The following is a 26,568-nucleotide window of genomic DNA, read 5'->3' on the forward strand; positions in this document are numbered from 1 at the left end:
GTTAACGGTATTCAGCAAATATTTAATAAGCCTCTGGATATTCTGATCACGGCTAGACCCTGTGGGTGGGGGTGTAGATGTAAGGGAAGGATAAAATAGCCCCGGCTTTACTCTCAAAGGAAGAGGGACAGGACCAGTGTCCAAAGGACTGTCCTGTAGAAGAGAGATGAGATTTTCTTTGGCTGGCCCCCCAGATGTCAAGGAGGAGCCTGCGTGAAAATCGAGGAGGGGCTGTCTTAGACTATGCTAACCAAAGTTAAGTTTTAGATGTTTTGAAGTAGAGGTGTTGGGGGATATCCAGATTACAATAAGCCATAGAAAAGAGTAGGCTGGAATGCACTTCAGAAATGGCACCTCGTTTTTGATAATTCCAATTTTTTTTGAGACAGAATCCTTGCTTTTTGTACTTATGACCCAGGCACTTAGCATATATTATGAACTTAATACATAAATTTTATTCATTCAGTGTGGTATGGTGGATAGGGCCCTGAACTTGGAGTCAGAGAGACCTACGTTTCAAATCCTATCATATCTGTGTGACTTATAAGTGACTTGGGGCAAGTCACTTACTCCTCTGGGCCTCAGTTTCTTCATCAGTGAAATGAAGATAGTGGATTCAGTGCCCCTAAGGTCTCTTCCAGATCTAAAGCTAAGATCCTGTGATCTCAGCTGCCCTTTGGTGCAAAGACTCGTCTTTTCCTTTGAACACAATTGTTCTGCTTTTGGTGTCACATCTGGGAACGCAACCATCTCTTAGAAATCACAGCTCCAGGTGGTCCAGAAGAGATGCCTGGTGGGATCACATAAGCTCTAGTATGTTTCCAGTGAGACTCTACATGCAAGAAAGTACATAAGAGGCGTCCCCCAAAATGTGTGGTTGGAAAAGGTCGTCAGTAGACCAGCCCTGTGTGTTGAGATCTGATGGAGAACAGGTGTGTTCTGCAAATGATTTCACTTCCTGAGAAATGTGAGATGACCTGGAGGAAGGTCTCCAGTAAAGATGGATGGAGGATCCATGGGAGACACGGACAGAAATCACAGATGAGTTGTCTTGTGTCCCAATACATCCGTTGAAGTATGCAGTACTTTTAAGTTGTGCTTTACATTCAAACCTCCGTTAGTCCTCACAGCAGAGTAGTTTGGATTTCCCACTCTTGTCCCCAAAAGAGTAAAGTAATCAAATATAAATCCACACAAATCATCAGCATTTCTAAATATTAATAAAACCCAGCAGGAAGAGATAAACTCCATGTAAAATGAATACAGAATGTATAAAATAGTTGAGAGTTTACCTTCTGAGATACACATAAGAACTATATAGATGCAAACAACTCTTTAGAGAAATAGATAGACCTAAATAATTGAAAAAATATCGATTGCTCGTGGGTAAGCCAAACCAATATACTAAAAGTAGCCATTTTACCTAAGTGATTTACTCAGTTCCATGGACATCAAACTACCAAATGATTATTTAATAGAGCTAGATAAAATAATAATGAAATTCATTTGGTAGGGGAAAAAAGAATCTTAAGAGAAGTTAATGAAAAGATATGGGGGCCAAGAAGTACCAGATGCCAAACTATACTACAAAGAAGTAATTATCAAATTTTATTGACCCATACACTATACAGTGTGATGAAGACACTTAGATTTTACAGGCTTACCTAGATTTCTTCTGGCAAGATTTCTTCTTCTTGGAAAAAATAAGTTTCATAAGTAAATATTACCTTTTCCCCCCAATCTCTAGTATTTCAGTCTTTGTGTTTGTCTTGCTTGTGAAAAGCATTTTAAAAAAAATTGTTTTATTGATTTTCTTAATGTTCTTCCAACTTCAAACAGCCTCAGTTCCCTTGGAGAAGCTATAATAACCCCTCTATCATGTAGGTCCTTCTCAAGGCCTTTGCTTATTTTCTGAGGATTAATTAGGCTATTTTGCAGCTTCTTGGCATTTTTCCCCCTTTAACTTGCCTTTGCATTTTTTGTTTGGCTGATCCTATTTTTATTATGGCCTTGAATCACCCTTGAAACTCCTGATTTCCCCACACCAATAGCTGTAACGGTTCTTGACTTGTGCTCTTTTAAGACCTGCCACTTCTACACTTTTCCTTGGAGTAATAACCATTCTTGAAAAGCACAGAATTTGAAACCCAGCAAGAGAGCCGTGACATATATGAGTACCACAAAGTCCAGCACTCAGCGGACAGAACTAATTAAAAGTCGGGAAACCAGCTGGGTCAAGATCAGATGTTCTCAATGAACCCGGTGTCTGCAGAAACACAAACTTGACCATTGCTGTCACAGAATGAAATCATACAAAAAACCTCACCTATCCTAAATAATTCACACACTACTGGAGATTAAAAAACAAGCAAGGGGGCAGCTAAGTGGTACAGTGAATAGAGTGCCAGGTCTGTAGTCAGGAAGACTCATCTTCTTGAATTCAAATCTGGCTCCAGACACTTCCTAAACTGTGTGACCCTGGGCAAGTCACTTAACCCTGTTTCCCTCAATTTCTTCATCTGTCAAATGAGCTTGAGAAGGAAATGGCAAACCATTTCACTGTCTTTACCAAGAAAACCCCAAATAGGGTCACAAAAAATCAGACATGACTGAAAGGTCTGAACAATAACTAAGTGGTTAGATTTGCCCAAGGTCATAAAGCTAGTATCTGTGACAGGAGTTGAACTCAGGTCCTTCAGACTTGAGGTCCAGGACTTTCTCCACGGGCACCAAATCTGCTTCTCATGAAGATAAGCCTTGTGGTGTGTTCTGAATTGGTTTGCCCTGAAAGTCAAGAAGACCTGATTTTTGTCACTTTTTAGTCCATTATCCTTTGAACTTCACTTTCTTAATTTGGAAACTAGGGTAAGTAATATCCCCTGCTCATTCCATTTGATAGTGTGAGGGTCAAAGAAAATATTGTACATGTAAACTCTTTGAAAACTAAAATACTGAGCCAGGTGTGGTAGTTCACACCTGGGATCCCAGCACCTTGGGAGGCCAGGGATCAGGCTGGTGAGTAAGTAGCCCTTGCTCTTTCAACTTGAAGAAAAAACCTTTAAAACAAACAGGAAAAAACGCAAACTTAAAATCCTATACAATTGCAGTCTAGAGATCACGTTCTTAGGATGTTGATTAAAGTAAGTTTCCAGGAGAACAGCATTGTAAAGTGAATCAAGCTCACCTGGTGAGACAATTTCTAGAAACATTGAAAAACACAGAAACTTTGGGGGAGAATTGGAATAGATGCGGTACTTTTTTTTTTTTAAGCACTAGTTCATTATGGCCCTAAAATCATTTTGTTAGCTTCTCTGTTAACTTGGTTTGTTCATAAAATTACCATCCTTGGTATGGACATATGAAAGACTAGGGGGAAATGGTTTTTAAAAACATTTCCCTTTTTCTCCCCAGATTTTTCCTCTTTATTATTTACTCATAAGTCACACTCAGATACCTTGACTTACTCCAGCCCAACTCACCTCATTGTTTTACAGTTTGTAGGTTTTTAAAATGGGATCCTCTTCTCTCTCCTTCCCCCTCCCTCCCAGTAACCTAATGGTCTTTTGCTCTACAGTTTTGTTCAAAAATGCAATTCATTAAACATTATTGAGTGTTTACTCTGTACAGAGCATGAAGTACAGAAGTGACACTGTACCTGTCCTAAGGGGGGGATTCGTAAAGGGACGTGGTCTTTTTCAGCTGTTCTCCAGGGAGAGTGGGGGCTCCTTTCTTCTCATTCTTGTCCTGCTCTTTATTGAAAGCCGCCAGTGTGGATCTGTCCTTTGTCCTGGAGACCTTCTGGTTTGTTTAATATTATGTGATTATCAGTCACACAGCCTATATTTTTCACTCTTGCTACATGACTACAAGGGCACAGATGCTCTCCACAAAGTCTTTTATGTCACTTTTGTAGTTCAGTCGGTATTGGTAATGTGTTGCAAATTACATATTCACGCCTTGCTTCTTTCCATTGCCTTTTGGGTCACTTGTAATTTTTTTTGCTTCTGAAATCGTGGTGTATATCTGCATTTGTTTTTCATGGCAAATGAATATAATACCAAAGAATACCTGATGAGTGGGTTAGAGAGGTACAAAGTGCTATGGTATAGGGGGGGGGGTGGCACTAGAAGTAACATGAGAAAGGAACAAGGAGAAACATGACACAAGTATAATGGTAGTAAGTAATCTCATCTGGCAAGTGTAGCGTTTGAACTTTGTTTAGTCAACAGTCAGAGGCTATGGGTAGTTCTGGGGCAAAGCAATAACATGACCAGAAGTGTAAAGAGAGGTTCGCCAGGCAGCTGTCTGAAGAATGGATTGATTGGGATGGAAGGGTTCTTGTAAATTAGTCCAGGCAGGTGGAAGTAAGGTCTATAATAGAGTGGTGTCAAGGGGAAGAAAGGAGAGCAGATTGACAAGAGAATAGTCAAAAGACCGGCGTATTGGTAAGCGTCCAAAATAACACTGAGATTTCAAACCCAAGAGACTGGATGAGTGGTGGTACTATCGACATAAACAATGAGGCCAAAAGGGATAACTTGTGCTTTTGGACAGAGACACTTAACAGAGGAAATGGCAGTGATTGCAAATGAGATGCGTGTAGGCTCTTCAAGAAGGAGTCAAGCCAGAGTACCTCATTTCCTTTTTTTTTTCCCCTTCAATGAGGCAGATGGCATTAAGTGACTTGCCCAGAGTCACACAGCTAGTATCAAGTTTCTGAGGCTGGATTTGAACTCAGGTCCTCCGGACTTCAGAGCCAGTACTCTATCCACTGTACCACCTAGCTGCCCCCTTCATTTCCTTTTGTGACCATATTATTCAGGGATCAAGCAAATACTATATGCATGATCTCACTTAGGTATGTTCTAGTAAGGTGTTTGATAAAATATCTCTTGATAGTCTTAGCAGTAAGATGGAGATTTGTGGGCTGGATGATAGTACATTTTCAGGTGGTTTTAATCTGTGTCTGTGAACGTGTGTGTTTTGTTTTGAAATATTTTGATAATTGTATTTCAATATGATTGGCTTTCTTTGTGACCCTATGTATTTCATTTTATTTATTTAAAACCATTATCCTCACAAAGGATCCCAGGCTTCACCAGACTGTTAAAGGATCCATGACTTTTTTTTAAGGTTAAGAAGAATAACATATCCAGCATTTATATAGTGCTTTAACATTGGCTTAGAACCCCTGAGTTATATAGATTCCTAACTGGTTGAATGTCTGAGCCCAAAGAGAGGCAATTAATGATCATTGCTGTCTTGGAGAGAGTTTAAAAACTCCTGGGACTTCTAAAGAAACATTCTATTATATTGCTTACATAAAATTTGCCTTTAAATGTGAAGACAACAAACATAAGAACTTTAAAGAAAGAGAATGCGGAGTGATTCCAGATCATTTTGCTCTAGTTTTCTTTTTATAGTAAAACATGTCGGGTATTTTTTCTGATACTGTGATGGCATTTCATGGGTCTGTACATGTTATTTTTCTACAGTTTATGCAGCAGTATAATCACTACAAGTCCAATGTGGAGATTTTCAAATTACAACCAAATAAACCCAGCAAAGAACTGGCTGAATTAGTGATGTTCTTGGCCCAGGTAAGATGACTCCCCTTGAAGACACATTTGTTGTATCCCTTAGAGATGTCTAACCCACGAAATATTTTTTTCCTGTGCATGGCTTCGAAATTGTACTGGTAGCTGGGCCTACGCTTAAAAATGACATGCTTTTTTTCAGCTTCATACAAGAGTACCCTCATCTCAGTTGTCTCTTGATAACTGCAATAGAAACCAGTCTAGACGATCTTCCCTAAACTGTTGTTCATTTCATTGACTTCATTGATGCTTCTCATATCTCTGGAAACTTTAGTGGAGCACTTTGTTATAGAGCATGCCAAATCAAAACATTCTTGCTTTACATTTTCTTCTGGGGAGATCTTGTGGATCACAAGAAAGTTAGGCTCTTACTCATGTCCCAGGATTATCTAGAAGGGGTGACCCATCCACAGTTCTCAAAGGTCATGCCAAAGAAACACACACCCTTGGAGGCAGACAAGCCTTTGAACACCAACCTGCTGTGTCTTGTCCCAGGACCAGCCTACCTTAGCTCAGATCCTAGAGGCCACTTACCAGTGTAGAAGCCAGCTTAGCTAAAGTTATTTCCTTTTAAAAACTGCTCTCCATTAGAGAGGACCTGCTGCACTTTATCTTCCTTGCATCTGCCTGTAGGGACCACAGATTGTGCCACGTGATCAGGAAAGTGTTACTCCGATTCACCAAAGGGGCTCCATTGAAAGTTGTGCTTAAGATATTAAGAGGTGTACGTTTGAAACAGAATAAGACTCTTCATAGAAACAGGGGAGACATTTGGAAAGTATGTAAACCATTGTAAAGCAAAGGTGTCAGCCATGATTATTTAGACCTAAGCAAAATGACAGGCATTTTGTTTGAAAACTAACCTGATGTAACTGCCATTCCTGTTTAAAAAAAAAATAAATCTTAATGATCATTGAATGAAGGCACAGAAATTAAATTTGTTTTTGAGATGATCCAGTAAACATTTCATTGTAATGAAGAGAACAACAGAAAGGAAGGAGGGAGAGAGAGAGGGAAGGAAGGAAGGAAAGAGAGAGAGAGAGAAAATTGAGTTTAGATGACCCTGGAATGCTTGTCCTTGCCTTAGCAACAGTGACCCATCATTGGCTTCAAGCACCCCTCGAGATGTCCCCATTTCAGTACTCTTTAGACATTCTGATGTTCCCCTTCCTCTTTTTGGTTATGATATAAAAATCCAATGGTCTGGCCTGAACCAGACAGTCTTGCAGAGATTGTTTTCCACAATAAAAACTCTGAGCCGTTGGATGTACCAACCAGAGAGTGGTACAAGGTTGGCTGTTTGCATGATGAAATTTTTGGCTAGAGCAATTAAAGTCATTTACTGAATTGTAGAAAGAGCATGAGGACTTCATCTGCCAAAGGGTGAATTTATAGACCCTGGAAGCATTAGATGAGGCAGTGCTAGAAGAGATGTGGAGATAGGGTGTAGGAAAAGGAGTAAGAATGAAGACAAAAGGCAGCCAATGAATAGTGACAAAGGTGGTTGACTTCGGTTGGTGTTTTTGCAAAATGTAGCTTTAAGACCCACCCCACGCTGACCTGAGATTCAGGAGAGTCTGCTTTGTTACAGGTCGGCCACTGTTATCCAGAGCATCTGGTTAACTTCCCCCAACAGCTGAAGGAACTTCTTTCTTACAACCACACGGTCTTGGATGCAGGTCTTCGAATGGTGAGATCAGGGCTTGGATTAATAAAGTTGTTGTTGTTTTTTAAATTTCTTCTTGGGCTTTTAAAAAATTTTTTTTAGCCTAATCTGAATTTCTGAAAAAGGGGACTGTCTGTGTTGATCTTAAGACTGAGGGTAGGAGGCCCCATGGGAGTTTGGAGTGCAATGACGCAGCTCCCGTTAAATCCCAGAAGGACAGTTTTGTGCCACTTTATCAGAACTCGAGCCCCCAGCCCCATCTCTCTCAGCATCCTCTGCCGAGATCACATCCATCCGATGCAGCGTCTTTCTTCCTGCTTCCTCCCTCAGTCAGGTGCCAGGGGCCCTGGCTGCTGCTCTTACTGGCACAGCTGCAGTTGTCCCCCTTACTCAGGCCCTTATTTCTCTCACCTAGACTGTGGCAGCAACCTCCCCGTGGGTTTCCTTGCTTTTCTTTGGTCCATCCTGAAAACCTCTGTCAGTGTGTCTGTCCTCAGGCTGTGTCCTAACAGGGCTGTTTTCTCAAAGATCGGGGCCACCATTTGTTGCCTGCAGAGAGCAGTGTCGGCCGGCTGCTTGTCCGGTCCCTGCCTTGGAGGCCGGATCTTGCTCCTCAGTCTTCCCGTTGCCCCCAGGCCTGGGGCTGGCCACACCAGGGGCTGGGGCCGAATTTGAATGCGAGTGTGAGAACAGAGTTTGCTCTCTCTCTCTTCCCTTAGACGTTTTGCAAAGCTTTGATGCTGCTCAGGAACAGGAATCTCATCAACCCAACCAGTTTATTGGAGCTGTTCTTTGAGCTTCTGCGTTGCCATGACAAGCTTCTGCGAAAGGTAGGGAGCGTGGCGATCGGCCGGCCTTTGGGGTAGATGGTCTGCTGAGAATAGCCAAGGCTCGGGGCGGCTCAGGGGTGCAGTGGAGAGAGCACCGGCCCTAGAGTCAGGAGGACCTGAGCTCAAATCCGACCTCAGACACTTAACACTTACTAGCTGTGTGACCCTGGGCAAGTCACTTAACCCCAATTGCCTCACTTAAAAAAAATAGCCAAGGCCTTCAGGCTGGTCTGTGTTCTGTAAATGAGTGTTATTTTCCCCTTTCATATGGTTACTGTGGGGCAGCTCGGTGGTGCGGTGGACAGAGTGCCGAGCCTGGAGTCAGGAAGACCTGAGTTCAAATGTGGTCCCAGACACTTAGTAGCTGTGTGTCCCTGGACAAGTCACTTCACCCTATTTGCCTCCATTTCCTCAACTGTAAAATGAGCTGGAGAAGGAAATGGCAAAACCACTCCGGTATCTTTGCCAAGAAAACCCCAACTGGGGTCATGAAGACACACACACACACATACACACACACACACACACACACACACACACGATATCCCTGAGTCCTTCAACATACTTACAATTGAATGTGTCAAAAAATCATATGTGTTCTTATGGCCTTTAAATGGGAATGGTTATTTTTCTTTCCTCAGACTTTGTATGTTCACATTGTGACTGATATCAAGAACATCAATGCCAAACACAAAAACAATAAAGTGAATGTGGTAAGTATCCTGCTTTTGGCCTTTGGTGAAGCCCAAGGCTGCTGGCCTGTCTTGACTCTCTGGGCTTCTCTCTCCCTTCAAGGCACTGCAGAACTTCATGTATACCATGTTAAGAGACAGCAACGCCACGGCTGCCAAGATCTCTCTGGACGTGATGATTGAGCTGTACAAGAGAAATATCTGGTGAGGAGAGAGCATCTTACAAATCAGGTCCCTCTCTGCCCCCACACCAGCTTACTCTTTGAGACAGTTACATCACCAAGCACTCCCACAGAATGTATGGAGAAGCTCATTCTTTCATGATGTCAAGCTCTTCCCGACCTCCAGTTTAGTTCCTCATCAAGCCAGAAAGTAGAAACACTAAAATCTTGACACACATCGCAATTTAGGACTAAAGCCTAAAGTCAGAATTAATCTTAGACAAGGAGCTCGTGGGAACTGGTCCCTGTTTCAGGGCACCCCTCAGTGTCAAGCCTCTCACTTTGAACACACACACGCACGCACGCACATGCACACACACAAGCACGCACACACACACACCCCTACCTTCTTCTCTCTAATCAGTTTCTCGGGTCCCAGTTGTTTGCAGGAGAAAGAAAGCCCTGCTAGAGTTCAGTGAAAAATCTCCCTGTGGTTTTTGACATAAAATATTTTCTTACAGGAATGACACCAAAACTGTCAATGTGATCACAACTGCATGCTTTTCTAAAGTCACCAAGGTGAGACTCCACATGAAACTATGCAGGAAATATTCTTCTGGTGGGTTTTTGGGTTGCCTCCTTTCCATCCGGGTTTCAAGCATATGGGATGTTTGGAAAGGGGAGCTTACTTTTAAAATTTAGTTTTATTTTTTTTCAGCTAACAATCTTTTTTTTCCAACTAACTATTTTCTATCTTGCCACCCTTGTGGGGGAAAATCAAATAGAAAAGCCAGAGCCTTTATAACAAATAGTGAAACAAGACAGATTCCCACATTGGCCGTGTTCAAAAACATATATGTCTCAGTCTGCACCCCGAGTGAAGATGGACTTTGTGAGGAGTCCTTTGGAATCATATCTGGTCCTTTTGATCAGAGTGCTTGAGTCTTTCAAAGTTGTTTGTTTTTATGATGATGTATTGAATTGTCTTATGGTTCTAGCTGTTGTACTCTGCATCAGTTCATACAAGTCTTCTGTAGTCTCTCTGGGGCTTACTGTTTCACCTTTTTTTGTCATTTAAGATGTATCCCATAACATTCATATTCCATATTTCATTCAGTCATTCCCCAATTGTGATGAATACTTCCTTTGGTTTCTACTTTTTTGATGAGTGCTATATTTTGAAGGAAAAAAAAATAGGCTTTTCCCCTCCTTTTTGGATTTCTTTAGAGCATAGACCTAGTAATGGTATTGCTAGTTCAGAAGGTACCCCCAGTTCAATAACTTTTTGAGCATCTTCCCAGATTTTTTTTTCTAGAATGGCTAGTCCAATTCAAACCCCCACTAACAGTTTTCCCATAAGGATAGGAAACTTCAACATTTGTCTTTTTCCTTCTTTGTCATCTTTGCCAGCTTCAGGCGTGTGAGGAGGAGCAACCTTTCATTTCCTTTTCTCTGTTTATTAGTAATATGGAGCATTTTTTCATATGGTTATTCAAAGCTTGGATTTGACCATGAATGAGGAAGCTTGGGGTGGGGGTGGGGGGCAATGAGGGTTAAGTGACTTGCCCAGGGTCACACAGCTAGTAAGTGTCAAGTGTCTGAGGCCAGATTTGAACTCAGGTCCTCCTGAATCCAGGGCTGGTGCTTTATCCACTGCGCCGCCTAGCTGCCCCCTGTTTTTTCATTCTTTGTTATAAGAGATAACAAGCTGATAGGAGAAGGGAGTAAGGAATATATCTGGAAATGAAAGTGATGTAGGAATGAAAGATAAGTTTTTAAAAAGTAAGGTGGAATCTTGCTGAACTCTTATTGCGATGGTTATTACTATTAATAACGTTATTCTTACAGTTACTTTCTCTGCTCTCATTTTTTACTTCAGTGACTCTTTGCTGTTCAGGTTTTATGGGACTATCTCAAATGTATTTCCCTTTGTTTTTGCTCTTCAGATACTAGTTGCTGGTTTAAAATTCTTCCTTGGCAAAGATGAAGATGAGAAACAAGACAGTGATTCAGAATCTGAGGTTTGTTGAAGTGTTTTCCATTTTTTGAGTTGTATTCTACATAATCTGTAGTGCTTCCTTTGAGGTTCGTGTCTCAACAGAATTTTTAAAGACACGTCGGTCTGAAAGGGGTCTGTCTTCTATGCCCAGTTAGGCAATGAAGCTTTAAGCCTTTGACCGGTGTAAGTGACATTCACCTTCAGAAGAATGCCCATCACCAGTGGGGTCATGGCTGTAGGGTGGCTTTGTATGAGAGCCTTTTAACAGAGCGGTCCTTTATCTTCAGTAGTGTGGTTAGAATGTCAAACAGCTGTCTTTCTGATCAGTAAAATGTGGCTTCCTTTGGTTCTGTTTTGGAGTGTGAAGCTATTGTTCCTGACCAGGATTCCCCATAACTTGGGGTGGGGGTAGTGGAGGGGGCGTTGTGACGTTGGCTGCATCAAGAGAGATAAGCAGAGAGCGTTCAGCCTGAGAGCTTTGGAGGGGAATTCTGGATTTGCTCTGGGGGTTGGAGGGTAAGCTAGAGAAGAGGAGACAGTAGCCGCTTCTCTGGAGATGTTTCTTGCTTTCAGCTTTACACTGCTATTTTCTTTTTCCTTAGGATGATGGGCCCACAGCAAGAGACCTGGTTGTTAAATATAACACAGGAAAGAAAACCTCCAAAAACAAAAAGAAGTTGGAAAAGGCCATGAAAGTCTTGAGGGTAAGGCTAACTTGGGGTGCGAGGGGACATTTATATGTAGTGAAAGTGATGCAGAAGGAGCATCTCAGAGTTTGGGGGAAAGAACACGTACTACAAAACATTGGTTAAGGGGCAGCTAGGTGGCGCAGTGGATAGAGCACCAGTCCTGGATTCAGGAGGACCTGAGTTCAAATTTGGCCTCAGACACTTGACACTTACTAGCTGTGTAACCCTGGACAAGTCACTTAACCCTCATTGCCCTGCAAAAAAAAAAAAGAAAGAACAAAACATTGGTTAAAACAAATTTCTTTTTGTAGTAAAAGAAGATGGAAAAAATGTTTAAATCTTTTTTTTTAGAGAGAGTAAAAGAAAAAAAATCAGTATATTGGCTTAGGGCAAATCTGAACTTTTCTGATGAATAAAAATGATTCCACTATAGCCAGATTCCATGACTTCAGTGAAATAGGCCTTCCATCCCTGTTGGGCCAAGAACACCTGTGTTTCTAATTAAGGAAGAGCAGAGCATACTGTCTGATTCATTTGATTGGTTCAGCCATTTTTCAGTCATGTCTGACTCTCTGTGATCCCTTTTGGGGTTTTCTTGGCAAAGATACTGGAGTGGTTTGCTATTGCCTTCTCCAACTCATTTTACAGATGAGAAAACTGGGGTAAACAGGGTTAAGTGTGTGGATAGAGCACCAGCTCTGGATTCAGGAGTACCTGAGTTCAAATTCGAACTCAGACACTTAACACTTACTAGCTGTGTGACCCTGGGCAAGTCACTTAACCCCAATTGCCTCACCAAAAAAACCCAAAAACAAACCAGGGTTAAGTGACTTGTCAAAGGTCACACAGCTAGTAATTTGAGGCTAGATTTGAACCCATGAAGTCTCCCATATTCTAGGCCCAGTGCTCTATCCATTGTACCACCTGACTGCTCTATATCATCTGATACAAAACCACATATACATGCTTAATGTTTGTTGATCATCATTTGTTTCCATTTTGTTCTCCATGTGCACTTTTCTCACCACTCCCTGTGATACATTGTATATCTTGCTTTTTAAAGTTATGAACTTCTCCATCAACAACTGGAAATAATGTAAATAAGGACAGCGTCAAAGATTTTATATAAAACCACAAACCTGTGGTTTACAGTTTAATTTCTTGTGTGTGTGTGTGAACCTAAATGATCAGCAAACATGAATATTTTCAGTGTACAAAGTAGAATGAGAAAGAATCTTTAATTAGAAACCATTGTCGGGGGGGGGGGGGGGAGGGGGGCAGCTAGGTGGTGCAGTGGATGAAGCACCGGCCCTGGATTCAGGAGGACCTGAGTTCAAATCCGGCCTCAGACACTTGACACCTACTAGCTGTGTGACCCTTGGCAAGTCACTTAACCCCCATTGCCCCGCAAAAAAAAAAAAGTATATATTTATTTATATGTGTGTGTGTGTGTATGTATATATATATACACACATATGCATATGTACACAGACACAAAGTGTGGACATATGTATAATTTGGCTTTTTAAAGATATATAAAGTTATGAGAGCATATACTAGCTTTTATTTACAGTTAGTAATAAAATTGCCCCATTTCTTTCCACGTTCCCTTCTTACTCCCCTCCCCACCCCAGGTGTTTTTTCCCAGTGCAGTTGCTGAGTTTCGCTTCAGCCTCCTCTTTGCTGGTGTCTAGGTACCTTCATGTTCTGGGTCTGCCTTTGTCTTGGCAGGAGGTAGGCTATCCAGGAGGTCTGCCTTCCCAAAGTCTTAGCAGAGCGGAGCCTTCTGTAGTTCCTTTTAGGGAGGTTTGGGGGGTTTTATGATTTGGAACTCAATATCAGGGAGTGATGTTGGCTCTGCCCTGAATAGCAATACTTTTGAAGTTGCTTTGGTATCAGATTAATTCGTGGGAGTAAGAACCATCTTGTTTTCTTTCAGAAACAAAAGAAGAAGAAGAAGCCAGAGGTGTTTAATTTCTCAGCCATTCATCTGATTCATGATCCCCAAGGTATTTGAAATACAGCCCTCCAGATCTGTTACTGTATGTGGCCCATGGAATCCACCAGGCTCGTCTCACAAAAGTGAGGGAGCTGATGGTTTCTCTGCCGAGTGCCTCCCCTTTCTAGACACATTTGCCCCTAAGTGGAGCACAAATCAGTCAGTCTTGGCTGTGTGTGTTAAAGCCTACGCTTCCGAAATCGCTTGACTTGGTTTGGAGTACTCTTCCCCTGCACATCATTTTTATTTTTTCAGATGCTATAGCCACGTAGATAGGGGATTCTGTGTCTTTCTGCCTCTTTCGTGTCACTCCATTTTCCTGAGCCTTGGCTTCAGGATTCTGACTCGGGAATGCATCTGAAGCATAGTCTTGGCCCTCTTTCCCCTGGCCTCATTCAGTCATGGTATGTGGCCTTCGTGCCCAGGAGGCTCATGACTGTGTTTCTCTGTCTCACAGATTTTGCAGAGAAACTTCTGAAGCAGCTGGAGAATTCTAAAGAGAGATTTGAAGTCAAGATGATGCTCATGGACCTTATCTCCAGATTAGTGGGAATTCATGAGGTTTGAAGCTTTTTTTTTTTTCAATATGAGGAAGAGAAATGGGTTTGGGATTTCAGCAGACTCAGATGGAGAGGATACGGGGGATGGCTCCTGATGATGGGATCTTGGAGCCAGCCCGCTGCGACCCCACACAGCTGTAGTCCTGGGCATTTTAGGAAGAATGGGCCACTGGAAAGGAACAGTCTTCACGGGGCTCTCGCTGGGATCGTTCCCAGCCTAGATTGGAAGCCAGATTTTACAGGTGAGGAAATTGAGGCCTAGGGAGAAGAGTTGACTTAGGGTCACACAGAGCAGGGGTCTGAGCCTGCTTCACAATCACCCACACACACACACATTTTATGCCAGTGGTTCTTGGCAGGAGGCCTCAATCCTCCTTGACCTTGCATCAGGCACCAAGCAGCAGCTGAGGACACAGGCAGGAAGCTGAGGGGATGGTCTTTGGATGGGAAGTGCCTGCTCAGCCCCAGGAGTTATTTTGGGAAATCACTTTATCAGAAAGTCTGTCCTTGGGGAACAAGGGCATCAAAGCTTTTCTCTCTAGAGAGCCGGGTTGTCGGGGTGTGCCAGGCAGAGTTAGAAGCTCAGAAGGCTGACGTTGGGTTTGCCCACACTTGGCCCTCAGTACAACCTTCTTTACCAAGTACAAGGCCCAGCTTGACTGACGAGGACTCATTCTTAGAACCTGCGTCTTGGGGCCTTCACTCCAGAAAGATTGGAATTTAAGAATACCAAGGTGGGAGGAGGAGGAGGAGGAGGTGGCGGCTGCGGCGGCGGCAGCCCGTCCTCGCCCCCAGCCATGGGCCCCCGCTAGCACTGCTGCCTTCTGCTCTTCGTCGCCTCTGCGTCCGCGGCCGAAGGGCTCGGAAAGGGTTTTGGGGATCACATTCACTGGAGAACACTAGAAGATGGGAAGAAAGAGGCTGCTGCCAGTGGGCTACCCCTGATGGTCATCATCCATAAGTCCTGGTGTGGCACCTGCAAAGCCTTAAAGCCCTTGTTTGCAGAGTCTAAGGAGATCTTAGAACTTGCCCACAATTTTATTATGGTCAATCTTGAGGATGAAGAAGAACCCAAGGATGAAACCTTTAGTCCCGATGATGGTTATATTCCAAGAATCCTTTTCCTGGATCCCAGTGGCCAGGTCTGCCCCAAAATCATCAACGAGAAAGGGAACCCCAGCTACAAGTACTTCTACATTAATGCTGAGCAGGTGGTGGAGGGGATGAAGGAAGCCCAGGAAAAGCTGAGGGGGGACTCCTTCTGGAAGATGAGCTGTGATGGGGCTGGGAGTTCACCCCTTCCTGCACCGAAATTAAAGTGTGGGGAGGAATCTTCTCATGGAAAATACCAAGCAATACAGCTTGCACTGGAGTGCAGGACCTGCCCTTCTGGGAAAGGGCTCTGTCCTCTTGAGAAAATCCTCCCCTCCTTCCCTACCACCTTTCCACTGATTTGCGTGTTTGCTGGTCACTGTTTGGGCTGAGAATGGGCATTGGGTTGCCTTGTGGACGAGCCCTCGCCACTCGTGTGTGGCCGCTCAGCTTCTTATCCCTTCTGGCCTGTCCTCCACACCTGACTCACAAGGGCATTGAAAGTGTGGGCAGGAACATCGGCCTTGAGCAAACCGGCCCATCTGTTTCTGTTTCCAAAGGAAAACTGGAAGGTTGGTCCATGGCTCAGGGCCCACAGGAAAACCAGGGAATATTAGTTCCCTGCCCTTGACCTTCCTTCCTCCCTCTCTCTCATTTTCCCTGTTTGTTCCAGGAATTAAGTAAACTCTGAATCAGTTCTCCTTCTCTAACCCCTCCCCCATTGCCGTGTCTGAGCAAGGCCTCACCTTCTAGAGATCCTTTCTAGTCATTTCATCACACTGTATTTTTGTACTAGGGTTTGGAAGATGACTTGTAGTTTAATTAAACTTTTAATAATGCTTTAAGGGGGGTTGAAGAATACCAAGGCACTTCAATCGATGCATTTTTTTTTATGTTTAAGGCAAAAAAAATAGCAATAGGAAGATGAATATTTTTATTTCCCAGTAAAATTATAATTTTTGTGAATGTCGTCGATGTGTCTGACCTGTCTAGCATTAAGGACATTAACATGAAATACAATCTCTTTCCCCACAGCTCTTTCTTTTTAACTTCTATCCCTTTATACAACGGTTCCTCCAACCCCATCAGAGAGGTAAGCCACTGTCCTTTTTTATCTCATTGATCTTGGGACATTATTAGAAAGACTAAAAGCCTCTCGTTTTGAATTCATTGATCAGAAGTGAAGTGTTCTCTAGAACAGAATTTAGAACTGGGAGGGACCCCAGATCTTCTTATCAATCAGGGCTCAGGTGAGCCAGCTGAATCCTGAGTTAATTGATTTGCTCCACTTGATAGAGGTTCTCAGAGCAGAGACCGGATGAAGCAAGTGGGTTTATTCTTTTGTGTGGTTTCCCAATAGGCAGGATTGGTTTGGGGTTTTTTTCTCTCCTGAATTTTTTTTAAATTTTATTTTTAATTCATGAAATAAAACAAGCAGTTCTGTAACATAGCATAATAGAAAAGATGATTGCCCATGAAACTGCAAATCTATTACGTACAACGTGCTATTCCTTTTTTTTGTTTTTTTTTGTTGTTGTTGTTGTTTTTTTTTAAGTGAGACAATTGGGGTTAAGTGACTTGCCCAGGGTCACACAGCTAGTAAGTGTTAAGTGTCTGAGGCCGGATTTGAACTCAGGTCCTCCTGAATCCAGGGCCGGTGCTCTATCCACTGCGCCACCTAGCTGCCCCAATTCCTTTTAAATAGATAATTTGTCCTATAAATTTTTTTTTCTTTAGAAAATTTTACGCGCGTGTGTGTGTGTGTGTGTGTGTGTGTGTGTATGTATACCTCTTTCTGTCTAATGGTAACCATCTCTTGGTGGGGGGAGAAGAAAAAAAGACATTTCTAACAGGCAGGGTCATTTTTTTAATAATTCACAGAATCACTGGTTCCTATAAGTAGAAATCTTTTTAAAAAGCTATGACGGTAGGTGGCACAGTGGATAGAGCATCAGCCCTGGAGTCGGGAGTACCTGGGTTCAAATCAGGCCTCAGACCCTTGACACTTACTAGCTGTGTGACCCTGGGCAAGTCACTTAACCCCAATTGCCTCACCAAAAAAAAAAAACTATGATGGAGGGGCAGCTAGGTGGCGCAGTGGATAAGAGCACCAGCCCTGGATTCAGGAGGACCTGAGTTCAAATCTGGCCTCAGACACTTGACACTAGCTATGTGACCCTGGGCAAGTCACTTAACCCTCATTGCCTTGGGGGGAAAAAAAAGGTGGACACAAGCTGAGGCTTGAAGGGGTCAAAGGATTCCAAGAAGTGAAAGTGGTGAAAGTGAGGAGGGATGCCACTGTATGGCAAAAGGGCACAGAGGAAGAAGAGGAATACCACTGTTAGGGCTACTCAGCGTCACTACTCCTGTGTTACACACGCGCAGGGTTCCCCTGTGCCTTCCGTGTCATGGTACTTCCCTCACACGCTTTCAGCATTGGAAGAATGAAGAAGAGAAGTTTCCCGATCTTTATTTCCCGCTTTGGGCTCCTATGAGCTTGTGTGTGTGTGCGCGTCTGCTTTGACATTCCCCATAGAGTGTTAGCTCCTCGGGATAGGGGTGGTTGGGTTTTGTTCTGTATCCTCAGTGCCTCCCACTTAGCATGAGCTTAGTGAGGGCCTGTTGATGGATGGATGGATTGATTACGACTGAGGAGCACAGCCCCTTCTGAAGCAGGTTGGAGCTGGGCCCTAACCTGATTTCTGAGCACACATGTGTGCAGGCTTTAAGGGCCATCTGGTTCTGGAACCGTCATTGGTCATGATCAGAGGCATTGATAAACACTGTGTATTTGTGTACGTGTAAACAGCCTTTTCCTACTGTCTTAATGTTTCAGAGGTGACAAAGATTCTTCTCTTTGCTGCCCAAGCAGCCCATCACCTGGTACCCCCCGAGGTGAGTGTGACCTTTGTGACTTTTCCTGCCTGGTTTGGGGCTGGCACAGACAAGGCTGTCTGTCCCTGTTGGGGACAGCAGGACAGTTTTTGTTTCTTTCTTTGTCATGGTAGACAGGTAGATGAAGCTACTAGGTGGCACAATGGATAGAGTGCCCGGCCTGGAGTCAGGAAAACTCATCTTCTTGAGTTTAGATCTGGCCTCAGACACTAGCTGTGTGACCCTGGGCAAGTCACTTAACCCTGTTTACCTTGGTTTCCTCATCTATCAAATGAGCTGGAGAAGGAAATGGCAAACCACTCAAGTACCCCTGCCAAGAAACCACCAAAAATGGGGTCGTCAGTCAGATATGACTGAAAAATGAACAAGAAGTGGTAGACCACATCATAGGACCATAGATAGAAAGCTGGAAGAGACCTTAGAAGCTCTTCATTATACAGGTAAGGAATTGAGGCACAGATCCCAGGGATACACAGCCAGTAGATGTCTGAGGCAGAATTTGAACTCAAGTCTTCCTGTCTCCAAGTCCATTGCTTTTAACTGAAAAGTTGAAAAGTGTCATAAACACTTAGAGCAGGAAATTACCTTAAAAATTATCTAGGGGGGCAGCTAGGTGGCGCAGTGGATAGAGCATGGGCCCTGGAGTCAGGAGTACCTGAGTTCAAATCCAGCCTCAGACACTTGACACTTTCCAGCTGTATGACCCTGGGCAAGTCACTTAACCTCAATTACCTCACCAAAAAAAAAAATTATCTAGGGCAGCTAGGTGGCGCAGTGGATAAAGCACTGGCCCTGGATTCAGGAGGACCTGAGTTCAAATCCAGCCTCAGACACTTGACACTTACTAGCTGTGTGACCCTGGGCAAGTTACTTAACCCTCATTGCCCTGCCCCCCCCCCCCCAAAAAAAGGGGAAAAAAATTATCTAGTATAACTATCTCTCAATTTATATTTTACTGAGTCCTAGAGGAGGAGTGATTTGCTTAAGCTTACATGGTTAGGTTAATGGCAGAACTGTCTCTAGGACCCAGTCTCCTGACTCCCCATCCCTCCTTTCCTCCTTCCCCCCACCCATCTGTCTGTCCTTCTGAGCTTGGCAGAGAGCCATCTGCCCAGAGCAAGGAATGATGTCCGTGGTGCCTCAGTAGCATCTCCCTCTTTATGATCTCGAGTAGGAGGTGAGGGAAGGTAGGTCGCTAATTCTGTTGGCGTGGGGGGGGCTTACTCAGAAGTCAGACTTTCCTTTCTAGCTGAAGGGGAAGCTGGTTTGTCAGTCCACAGTCCTGCTAGAACCCTAACACTGAAGGACAGCAGCCCCAGTGGTCTTGGTTGCTCCCTCGTGGGTCCAGGGAGAATTAACTGCAGACCTGAAGGTTGAGTTGGTTTCCTTTGGGGGGTGATGGTTTGTGTATCGATGCTCAAGCTTGGGTTGAGCTCCTGCACACGCGGTTCTGATTCTCATCATTTCTTTCCAACCATCGCCAATCCAGATTATTGAGTCCTTGCTAATGACTGTGGCCAACAACTTTGTCACTGACAAGAACTCCGGGGAAGTGATGACTGTTGGGTAAGTAGTGTGCGGTCATGGAAAATGCCCTGTTGTACAATTATCTGAGGATGCAGGTTAGCTGTCATGGCGACGGGAGGCAACATTTCAGTAATATCAGACTACATTTTCCAAACTCAACAGCTGAGAACTTTGAAACAGAATTCGGACACTTATTCTGGTGTGTAGAGAAGGAAAGGGAGACTTTACTGTGATCTGGTCATTCCTTTTTTCCCTTGTTCATTCTTTTCTCTGTGGCCAAATGATTCTTTTCTTTAGTTTAGTGACTGAACCTTCGTGAACAGCAAGGTTAGGAATGAAACCCCTTTCCCAACAGATGCCCGGGCTTTGTGCTAAACTGCATCCATCGATCCCCTGGGCAGGTCCATTTGTCTTGCAGATACCTCAGGTGTTCTCAGGAGCAAATACAGCCCCCCCCCTCCCCCCCCCATCCAGGAGTCTGCTACTTAAACCATTAGTTCTCCTGCATTAGATTCAAAGACAATCATGGAGCAAGTTCTGATATTTCCTCATAAAATATTAAAAATGTATCATCTCTCGTTAACTAATTGGCTCAGTTTTTAAAAACTCGGGAACCTTCCTTTCCCATAAACTTTCTGTCTCTTCTCTTTCTGCATCAAACCCTGGTCCTATAGCCTTAGACAGGTATCAGAGTTCCAAATGCTATAATTTGTTGTCATAAACAATACAGAGTGGCACTGTGTCAGCTACAGTCACCTCTAGCCTTTCAACAACTCTCAGGATGGAAGGTGGGCCCAGTCTCTCTCTGTAGGATCCTCCTCCTCAGGATACCTTCTCCAAGAGATGTCTCAAGATGATAACAATTAGCTCCTCTGTCTCTCACCAGATGATATTTAACTCTTGCTGACCCTTCACAGACCCCCTCTCGGGAGTGACTTTCTCCATCTCAGGCTCCCAGAGAGATTGACACGTTAAGCTTTAGTCTGTCAATAAGCATTTATTAAGTACGTACTACCTATGAAAAAGACGGTCCCTGCCCTCGGGAAGCTTACTGTCTAAAGGAAGAAGACCACTGCTAAAGGAAGCTGAAGGGTGGGGAAGTTGGGGAGAGGGTGGGGAAAGGAAAGAGAGGAAGAATTCCTGGGCCTGGTGGGAAATGAGGCGATGACTGGCCTGGGGTCCGGCCCCAGGAATCCACTAGTGAGGTGTGAGTACCAGGTGTGATTTGACCCTCCATGATGAGGAGGAGCTCACTGTACCTCCCCAAGATCCTTTAAATGTCTTTGTAAGAAGGACTGCTACGTAGGTGGTCATTTTTTGTTCTTTGGGCTGTGTTAAAGCCAGTGATAACCTCAGTCACTCTGGCCCCAGCCAGACACTGCAGCATCTTCTCTTGCCACGAGCAAACCTGTCAGAACAGCAATTTATTTATTCTACCTTGGTCTGGCTCCCTCCCTCCCTCCCCGCGGGACTCCTGGATAAGGGGCGTTGAGGGCTGTGAGCATGGCGCTCTCTGACATCAACAGGCATTTGGTCCAAGTCAATAACTGTGGATTAAATGCCTCTTTGTGCATTGGGGGGGGTGCAAAGTTAAAAACATTCACAGCTCTCAGCAGACTTGCTGTCTACTGAGCAATCACGCCTTGCATGCAGGTAAGTGAATACAGTCCATCGGCAAGTATTTATTAAATTCCTGCTGTGTTCCAGACACCGTGCTAGGCCCTGGCACTACAAATACAAAGATTATGTGTGGGTGGGGGTGTATACATAATATGTGCTTTTGTGTATAGATGCAAATAAAAGTACATGTGGAATAGCTATAAAGATATGATGCAGTTAAACATAAGATAGATGGGGAGGGCACTAACAACTGGGATAATTACAAAGTAATTTGAAGAGGTCGAGAATGTTAACAAATTGAAGGGGAGCAATCAGAACATTCTTTGCAGAGGAGATAGCCCCAGAGTTGTGTCTCAGAGGTAAGGGGTTTGAGGAGTAATGAAGATGTGTAGGGCATTCCAGGCATTGGGGGTTTCCTAGGCTGACGCATTGAGGATGGAGATGAAATGTTAAGTCTGGGGTGTGTGCATGGAGTACGTGAATGGAAGTAGTGTGGTAAAACTAGAATGGTAATTGGGGGCCAGGTGTTAAATACCAGGTGTACCTTAGATGCCATAGTGAGCTTTTTTTTTTTTTTTTTGGCAGGGCAATGAGGTTAAGTGACTTGCCCAGGGTCACACAGCTAGTGTCAAGTGTCTGAGGCCGGATTTGAACTCAGGTCCTCCTGACTCCAGGGCCGGTGCTTTATCCACTGCGCCCCCTAGCTGCCCCCCAGGTGGCACAGTGGGCAGAGCACTAGGCCTGGAGTCAGGAAGGCATCTTCCTGAGTCAGATTTCCCTCAGACACCCACTAGCTGTGTGACCCTGGGCAAGTCACTTCACCCCATTTGAACTGGGGTTGGAAATGGCAAACCACTCCAGTATCTTTGCCGAGAAGACCCTAAATGGCTCGCAAAAAGTCAGACAACTGAATAAATAACAGTGATGTGGTTAGACCTAAGCCTTAGGAAGACTGTGTGAATAGACTGGAGAGGCCAAAAACTTGAAACAGGAAGATAATTAAGAGTCCATTACCATAGGCCTAGGGAGGAGTAATGAGATAGGGTGGTGGCACGTGATAGAAGAGAGTGGGACCGACCAGAGAGAAGCTCCGGATGTAGACTCAGCAAAAACTCCTCAGTGGACTGATTGAACGTGGGGAGACTGGGAGGTGAGGTAAAGCAAAACATCAAGGATAACTCAGGATATGAACCTGGGTGATGAGGAAGATTCTAGATCCCTCAAAAGAAATAGAGAAGTTTGGAGGAGGGTGAGGCGTAGGGGAAAGAGAATGAGTTCTGTGTTGGACATTTCCGAGATGGTCACAGGACGGATGCCCAGGTGTCAGGATCCCACGGGCCACTGGTGATGTGGGCTGGAGTTGAGGAGGCAGGAAAGGGTGGAATTTTCTCATGGTTCTAGGAATGAAGAGCCCTGACGTCTCCCTCCTCGGCTCTGCCACCCACTTTCACAGAATCACGGCACGTCAGAGCTGGGAGACCCTTTACTGATCATTTAGACTGACTGGGAATTCCCTCTAGGAGATCTGTGACAAGTAGTCGTCCAGCCTTACCCCAGGAGAAGGTTCAACCTGAATCCGCAGTGGCTCCTCTGGACTTGCTGCCCATTTGTCCTTATGAGCCAATCACTGTGTGTTTGTCTTCCTTCTTTAGAATCAATGCTATAAAAGAGATAACGGCTCGATGCCCTCTGGCCATGACTGAAGATCTCCTCCAAGATCTGGCCCAATACAAATCCCATAAAGACAAGAGTAAGTTCATTCTTGTTTTCCGTACACTGTATCCTATGCCAAGCTGCCCATTTCTGCTCGAATCCATGCGGTTCTTGCTGATATTCTGGGCTTATCTGAGATATTTGTATAGCAATTAGCCCAGTGCCTAGCACATAGTAGGTACTACTATATAAATGCTAGCTGTATTTATCATTATTATTTGCTGCTACACGTCAGTGACTTCTTCTGGAATCTTTGCTGTTGTAGATGTGATGATGTCTGCTAGAACCTTGATTCAGCTCTTCCGAACCCTCAATCCACAGATGTTACAGAAGAAATTCCGAGTAAGTAATCCCTGTGGCCACCAGTTTCTTGTTTGTTTGTTTTTTCTGGTAGTTATGAATTCCGAAGTGGAAGTTGCATTTGAATTTTAGTGTTCATGGGAAAAAATGTGTCAGTGTCTAAGTGTATCTTTCTCTAAAAATACACCCCAGAAAGGAAAGCGTGACAAGTAGTATCTAATCTCTTCTTTTAGTTGGGGGGTGGGGCAGGAAATTGTGACTTGTATCTTCGAAGCTCTGTGCTGCTAGGGAACTAAGGCAAGGTGGCTCATTGACCTCCAGATCACCTTGAGCCCTCTTTAGCCCAATCAACAACTGTTTGTTCTTGGTGAGACATGATCTTTGTCCTTGTGGACCTTTTTTTTTTTTTTTTTTTTTTTTTGTGAGGCAATTGGGGTTAAGTGACTTGCCCAGGGTCACACAGCTAGTAAGTGTTAAGTGTCTGAGGCCAGATCTGAACTCAGGTCCTCCTGACTCCAGGGCCGCTGCTCTATCTACTGCACCATCTAGCTGCCCCCTCGTGGACCTTCTAATCTAGAGGAGGAATATGTCATAAATAACTAACATATTATAAATATGTGAGAGGTGTGAGGCATCTTCCAGTAGGGAAGCCTCATTTACCCACTTGGGGATGAGGAGTGCTTTGTGATGACGGTGGCATGGTCAGGTTGGATTTTAATGGGGTGGGAGTTGGGGGGTGGGTATCGGGACACAGAGGTGGGAAAGCCCAGGCTCCGTACAATACGTGTTTTGGTGTGTGTGTGAAGCGCAGGGTATATGCCACAAAGAAAAGAAGCATGAGAGAAGACTGGTACGGTCAGACAGCCCCGCTCATGTGTAGCATCTCAGATGCCCACCTGAGCAGTGAGACGGTCAGCTAGAGAGCCTCCTTGGAGTTGGGAAGACTTGGGTTTGATGGTGGCCTCGGCAGCACTGGATGCTATTCGCCACCTTCTCCTCCTGGATCCTCTCTCTGGATTTCCATGACTGCTGTCTCTTCGTTCTCCTGCCTGCTTCAGTTTCCTCACATGTCAAGTCTGTGTAAAACCAAACTAAACCACTCAGTTTTCTCAGCCGGGTCTTCATCCATCTCATGCCCACCAGCAGGGGGGTGTCATGCCAAGGATCAGGCTTATTATTAACCATGCAGACGATTCCCAGTCTTTTTATTCAGCCGTGATCTCTTTCCGTCCCACGCCACCAGCTGCCTTTTGGACACGTGAAATGCCACCCAGTGGGTACCATGTCCAAAGTAGAACTCACTCTCCCTCCCTCCAAACCCTCCCCTCATCCACACTATTGCTGTCAAGGCTGCTGTTGTGCTTCTCCTTACCCGAGGACTTGTCACTCCTTAGTCATTTGCCAAATTTTGTCATTTCTCCTCACAGACTCTCACACACATCCTTTTTCTCCATCGACAGCCACTCTCCAGTGCGCTTGCTGCCTCCTTCCTGCGCTGTGGCGGCAGCCTGCTCTCCCCTTCCAATCGCCCTTTGCTCGGCTCCCAAAGCCCAGGTCTGACCATGTTGCCCCCACTCAGTACACTGCCATGGTCCTGTTACCTCCAGGATGGTGTAGAAACTCCTGTTTGTTATTTAAAGCTGGTAGGAAACCAGATGGCCCAGTAGATAGAACAAGGGGCCTGGAGTCAGGAAGGCCTGAATTCAGACCCAGACTCAGATGCTCCCTAGCTGTGTGACCCTGGGAAAGTCACTTAACCTCCGTCTGCCTCAGTTTCCTCACCTGTAAATGGAGCACCTATTACCCAGCAATGTTGTGAGGCTCAGACAAGATTTTACAGTGATTATGGAGCCCTTAGCACAGGGTGGCACAGGGTGAGTGCTATCTAAATATTAGCCATTAGTATTCTTATTATCACTAAAGCCCTTTATAGTCCGGCCCCTCCCTGTCTTTCCAGTCTTTTAACTCGTGATTTCTTTCCATGATCTGTGGTCGGGCCATATTGGCCTACTTGTCCAATGCTGTTTTCCATATCTTTCTTTCTCCATGTTGGTGTTCCCTCGTGCCTGGAATGTTCTCTCCTTCTTCACCACCACCTGCCTCTTAGAATCACTGGTTTGGTTTTTTTCCAAGATTGAACTCAAGGCCCACCCTCTGCAGGAGGCCTTTGGGTCCTCCCTGCTGCCTATTCCGTCCCCTCTACTCTGTGTGACTTATTGGCACTTCTTTATTTACACTTTTCTTTTAGAGTGTAAGCTTCCTCAGGGGAGGGACCACTATCGTTGCCTTTCTATGATGAACCCCGCCCAGCACAGAGTAATAAGTCCTTGCTGGTTGATCGCATATTAGCCATGTGATAACGGGCAAGTTATGATGAGTGGACTTAGATCTGTGAAAGAGATTTGTATAAATGGGATGTGTGTTATTATTACACATATATTTAAAAAACATACCTGTATAGACTATTATAAAATTATTATTTCTTCTCTGAAATCCTGTTCCAGTGCCACATCTTGATGTGGCAGCACCATGGGGTGACTGTTAGAGAAACCTGTCAGTAGCGTGGCAGGTCCTGTCAGACCAGGGAGACCACAAATACAGCTGTATTTGTGAAAATGGTTTGTGTCTGTCATCTGGGAGCTAGGGTAGCTGAGTCAGAGGGAGTCAGCACCAGGAGGTCATGGTGGAGATCTGCTCACACCTGTGAAGTCACAGGGCTCTGGAAGTCTGCAATGATTGAATAGGCATTAGCGTTTTCTCATCACCTCTTGACAGTAACCCCCCCCCCATTTGCTTCAGTTTCTAACATTGGGGTGACCCTTCTCCTTGTCCAGCCCAACCCCTCTCCTTCTATCTTTAATCCCATCTCCTCAGTAGTCGTCCCTCCTCTCTAATCTTGGATCTTTTCCTCTCTGTTGCCTCCTCTCTCACTCCCTACAGGGATACCCCCAAAAACAAAACCTTCCACTCAACTACCATCCCCAGTCTGCATCCACAACACCCACCCTTCTTGCCACTTCTCCGAGCTCTAGTCTGTCTCCTGCCCTCGTTACCCAACTGAAGTTGCTCTCTCCAGAGCTCTCGGCAGTCTGATGGCCCAATCCGGCGTCCTCTCTGTCCTCTTGCCCTTGAATTCTCTGCAGCCTTTGACGCTGTTGATCCCCCTCGTGGATGCTCTCTCCTCCTTGGGTTTCTCAGATCCCGTCTCTCTCCTGGCTCTCCTGCTGC

General features: G+C 44.6%; 2 protein-coding genes across 2 annotated transcripts in view; both read left to right on the top strand.

Moving 5' to 3' along the window:
• SDAD1 (SDA1 domain containing 1) overlaps positions 1-26,568 on the top strand; it is a 32,884-nt gene that overhangs the window by 1,198 nt on the left and 5,118 nt on the right. Inside the window, exons 2-16 of the mRNA XM_043972766.1 lie at positions 5,496-5,600; positions 7,189-7,287; positions 7,983-8,093; positions 8,735-8,806; positions 8,889-8,989; positions 9,468-9,525; positions 10,893-10,967; positions 11,548-11,649; positions 13,574-13,643; positions 14,091-14,194; positions 16,321-16,378; positions 18,122-18,180; positions 19,670-19,746; positions 22,980-23,077; positions 23,306-23,382. Of these exons, the coding sequence (XP_043828701.1) occupies positions 5,496-5,600; positions 7,189-7,287; positions 7,983-8,093; positions 8,735-8,806; positions 8,889-8,989; positions 9,468-9,525; positions 10,893-10,967; positions 11,548-11,649; positions 13,574-13,643; positions 14,091-14,194; positions 16,321-16,378; positions 18,122-18,180; positions 19,670-19,746; positions 22,980-23,077; positions 23,306-23,382 (1,266 nt within the window). The remainder of the gene's footprint in view (positions 1-5,495; positions 5,601-7,188; positions 7,288-7,982; positions 8,094-8,734; positions 8,807-8,888; positions 8,990-9,467; positions 9,526-10,892; positions 10,968-11,547; positions 11,650-13,573; positions 13,644-14,090; positions 14,195-16,320; positions 16,379-18,121; positions 18,181-19,669; positions 19,747-22,979; positions 23,078-23,305; positions 23,383-26,568) is intronic.
• On the top strand, positions 14,291-15,816 carry LOC122730911. Its single transcript, XM_043970463.1, has 3 exons — positions 14,291-14,435; positions 14,736-14,815; positions 15,006-15,816. The coding sequence occupies exons 1-3, from the start codon at positions 14,291-14,293 to the stop codon at positions 15,675-15,677; spliced, it is 897 nt and encodes a 298-aa protein (XP_043826398.1). The 3' UTR covers positions 15,678-15,816.

Source organism: Dromiciops gliroides, chromosome 6, assembly GCF_019393635.1.
Source record: "Dromiciops gliroides isolate mDroGli1 chromosome 6, mDroGli1.pri, whole genome shotgun sequence".
Taxonomy (NCBI): domain Eukaryota; kingdom Metazoa; phylum Chordata; class Mammalia; order Microbiotheria; family Microbiotheriidae; genus Dromiciops; species Dromiciops gliroides.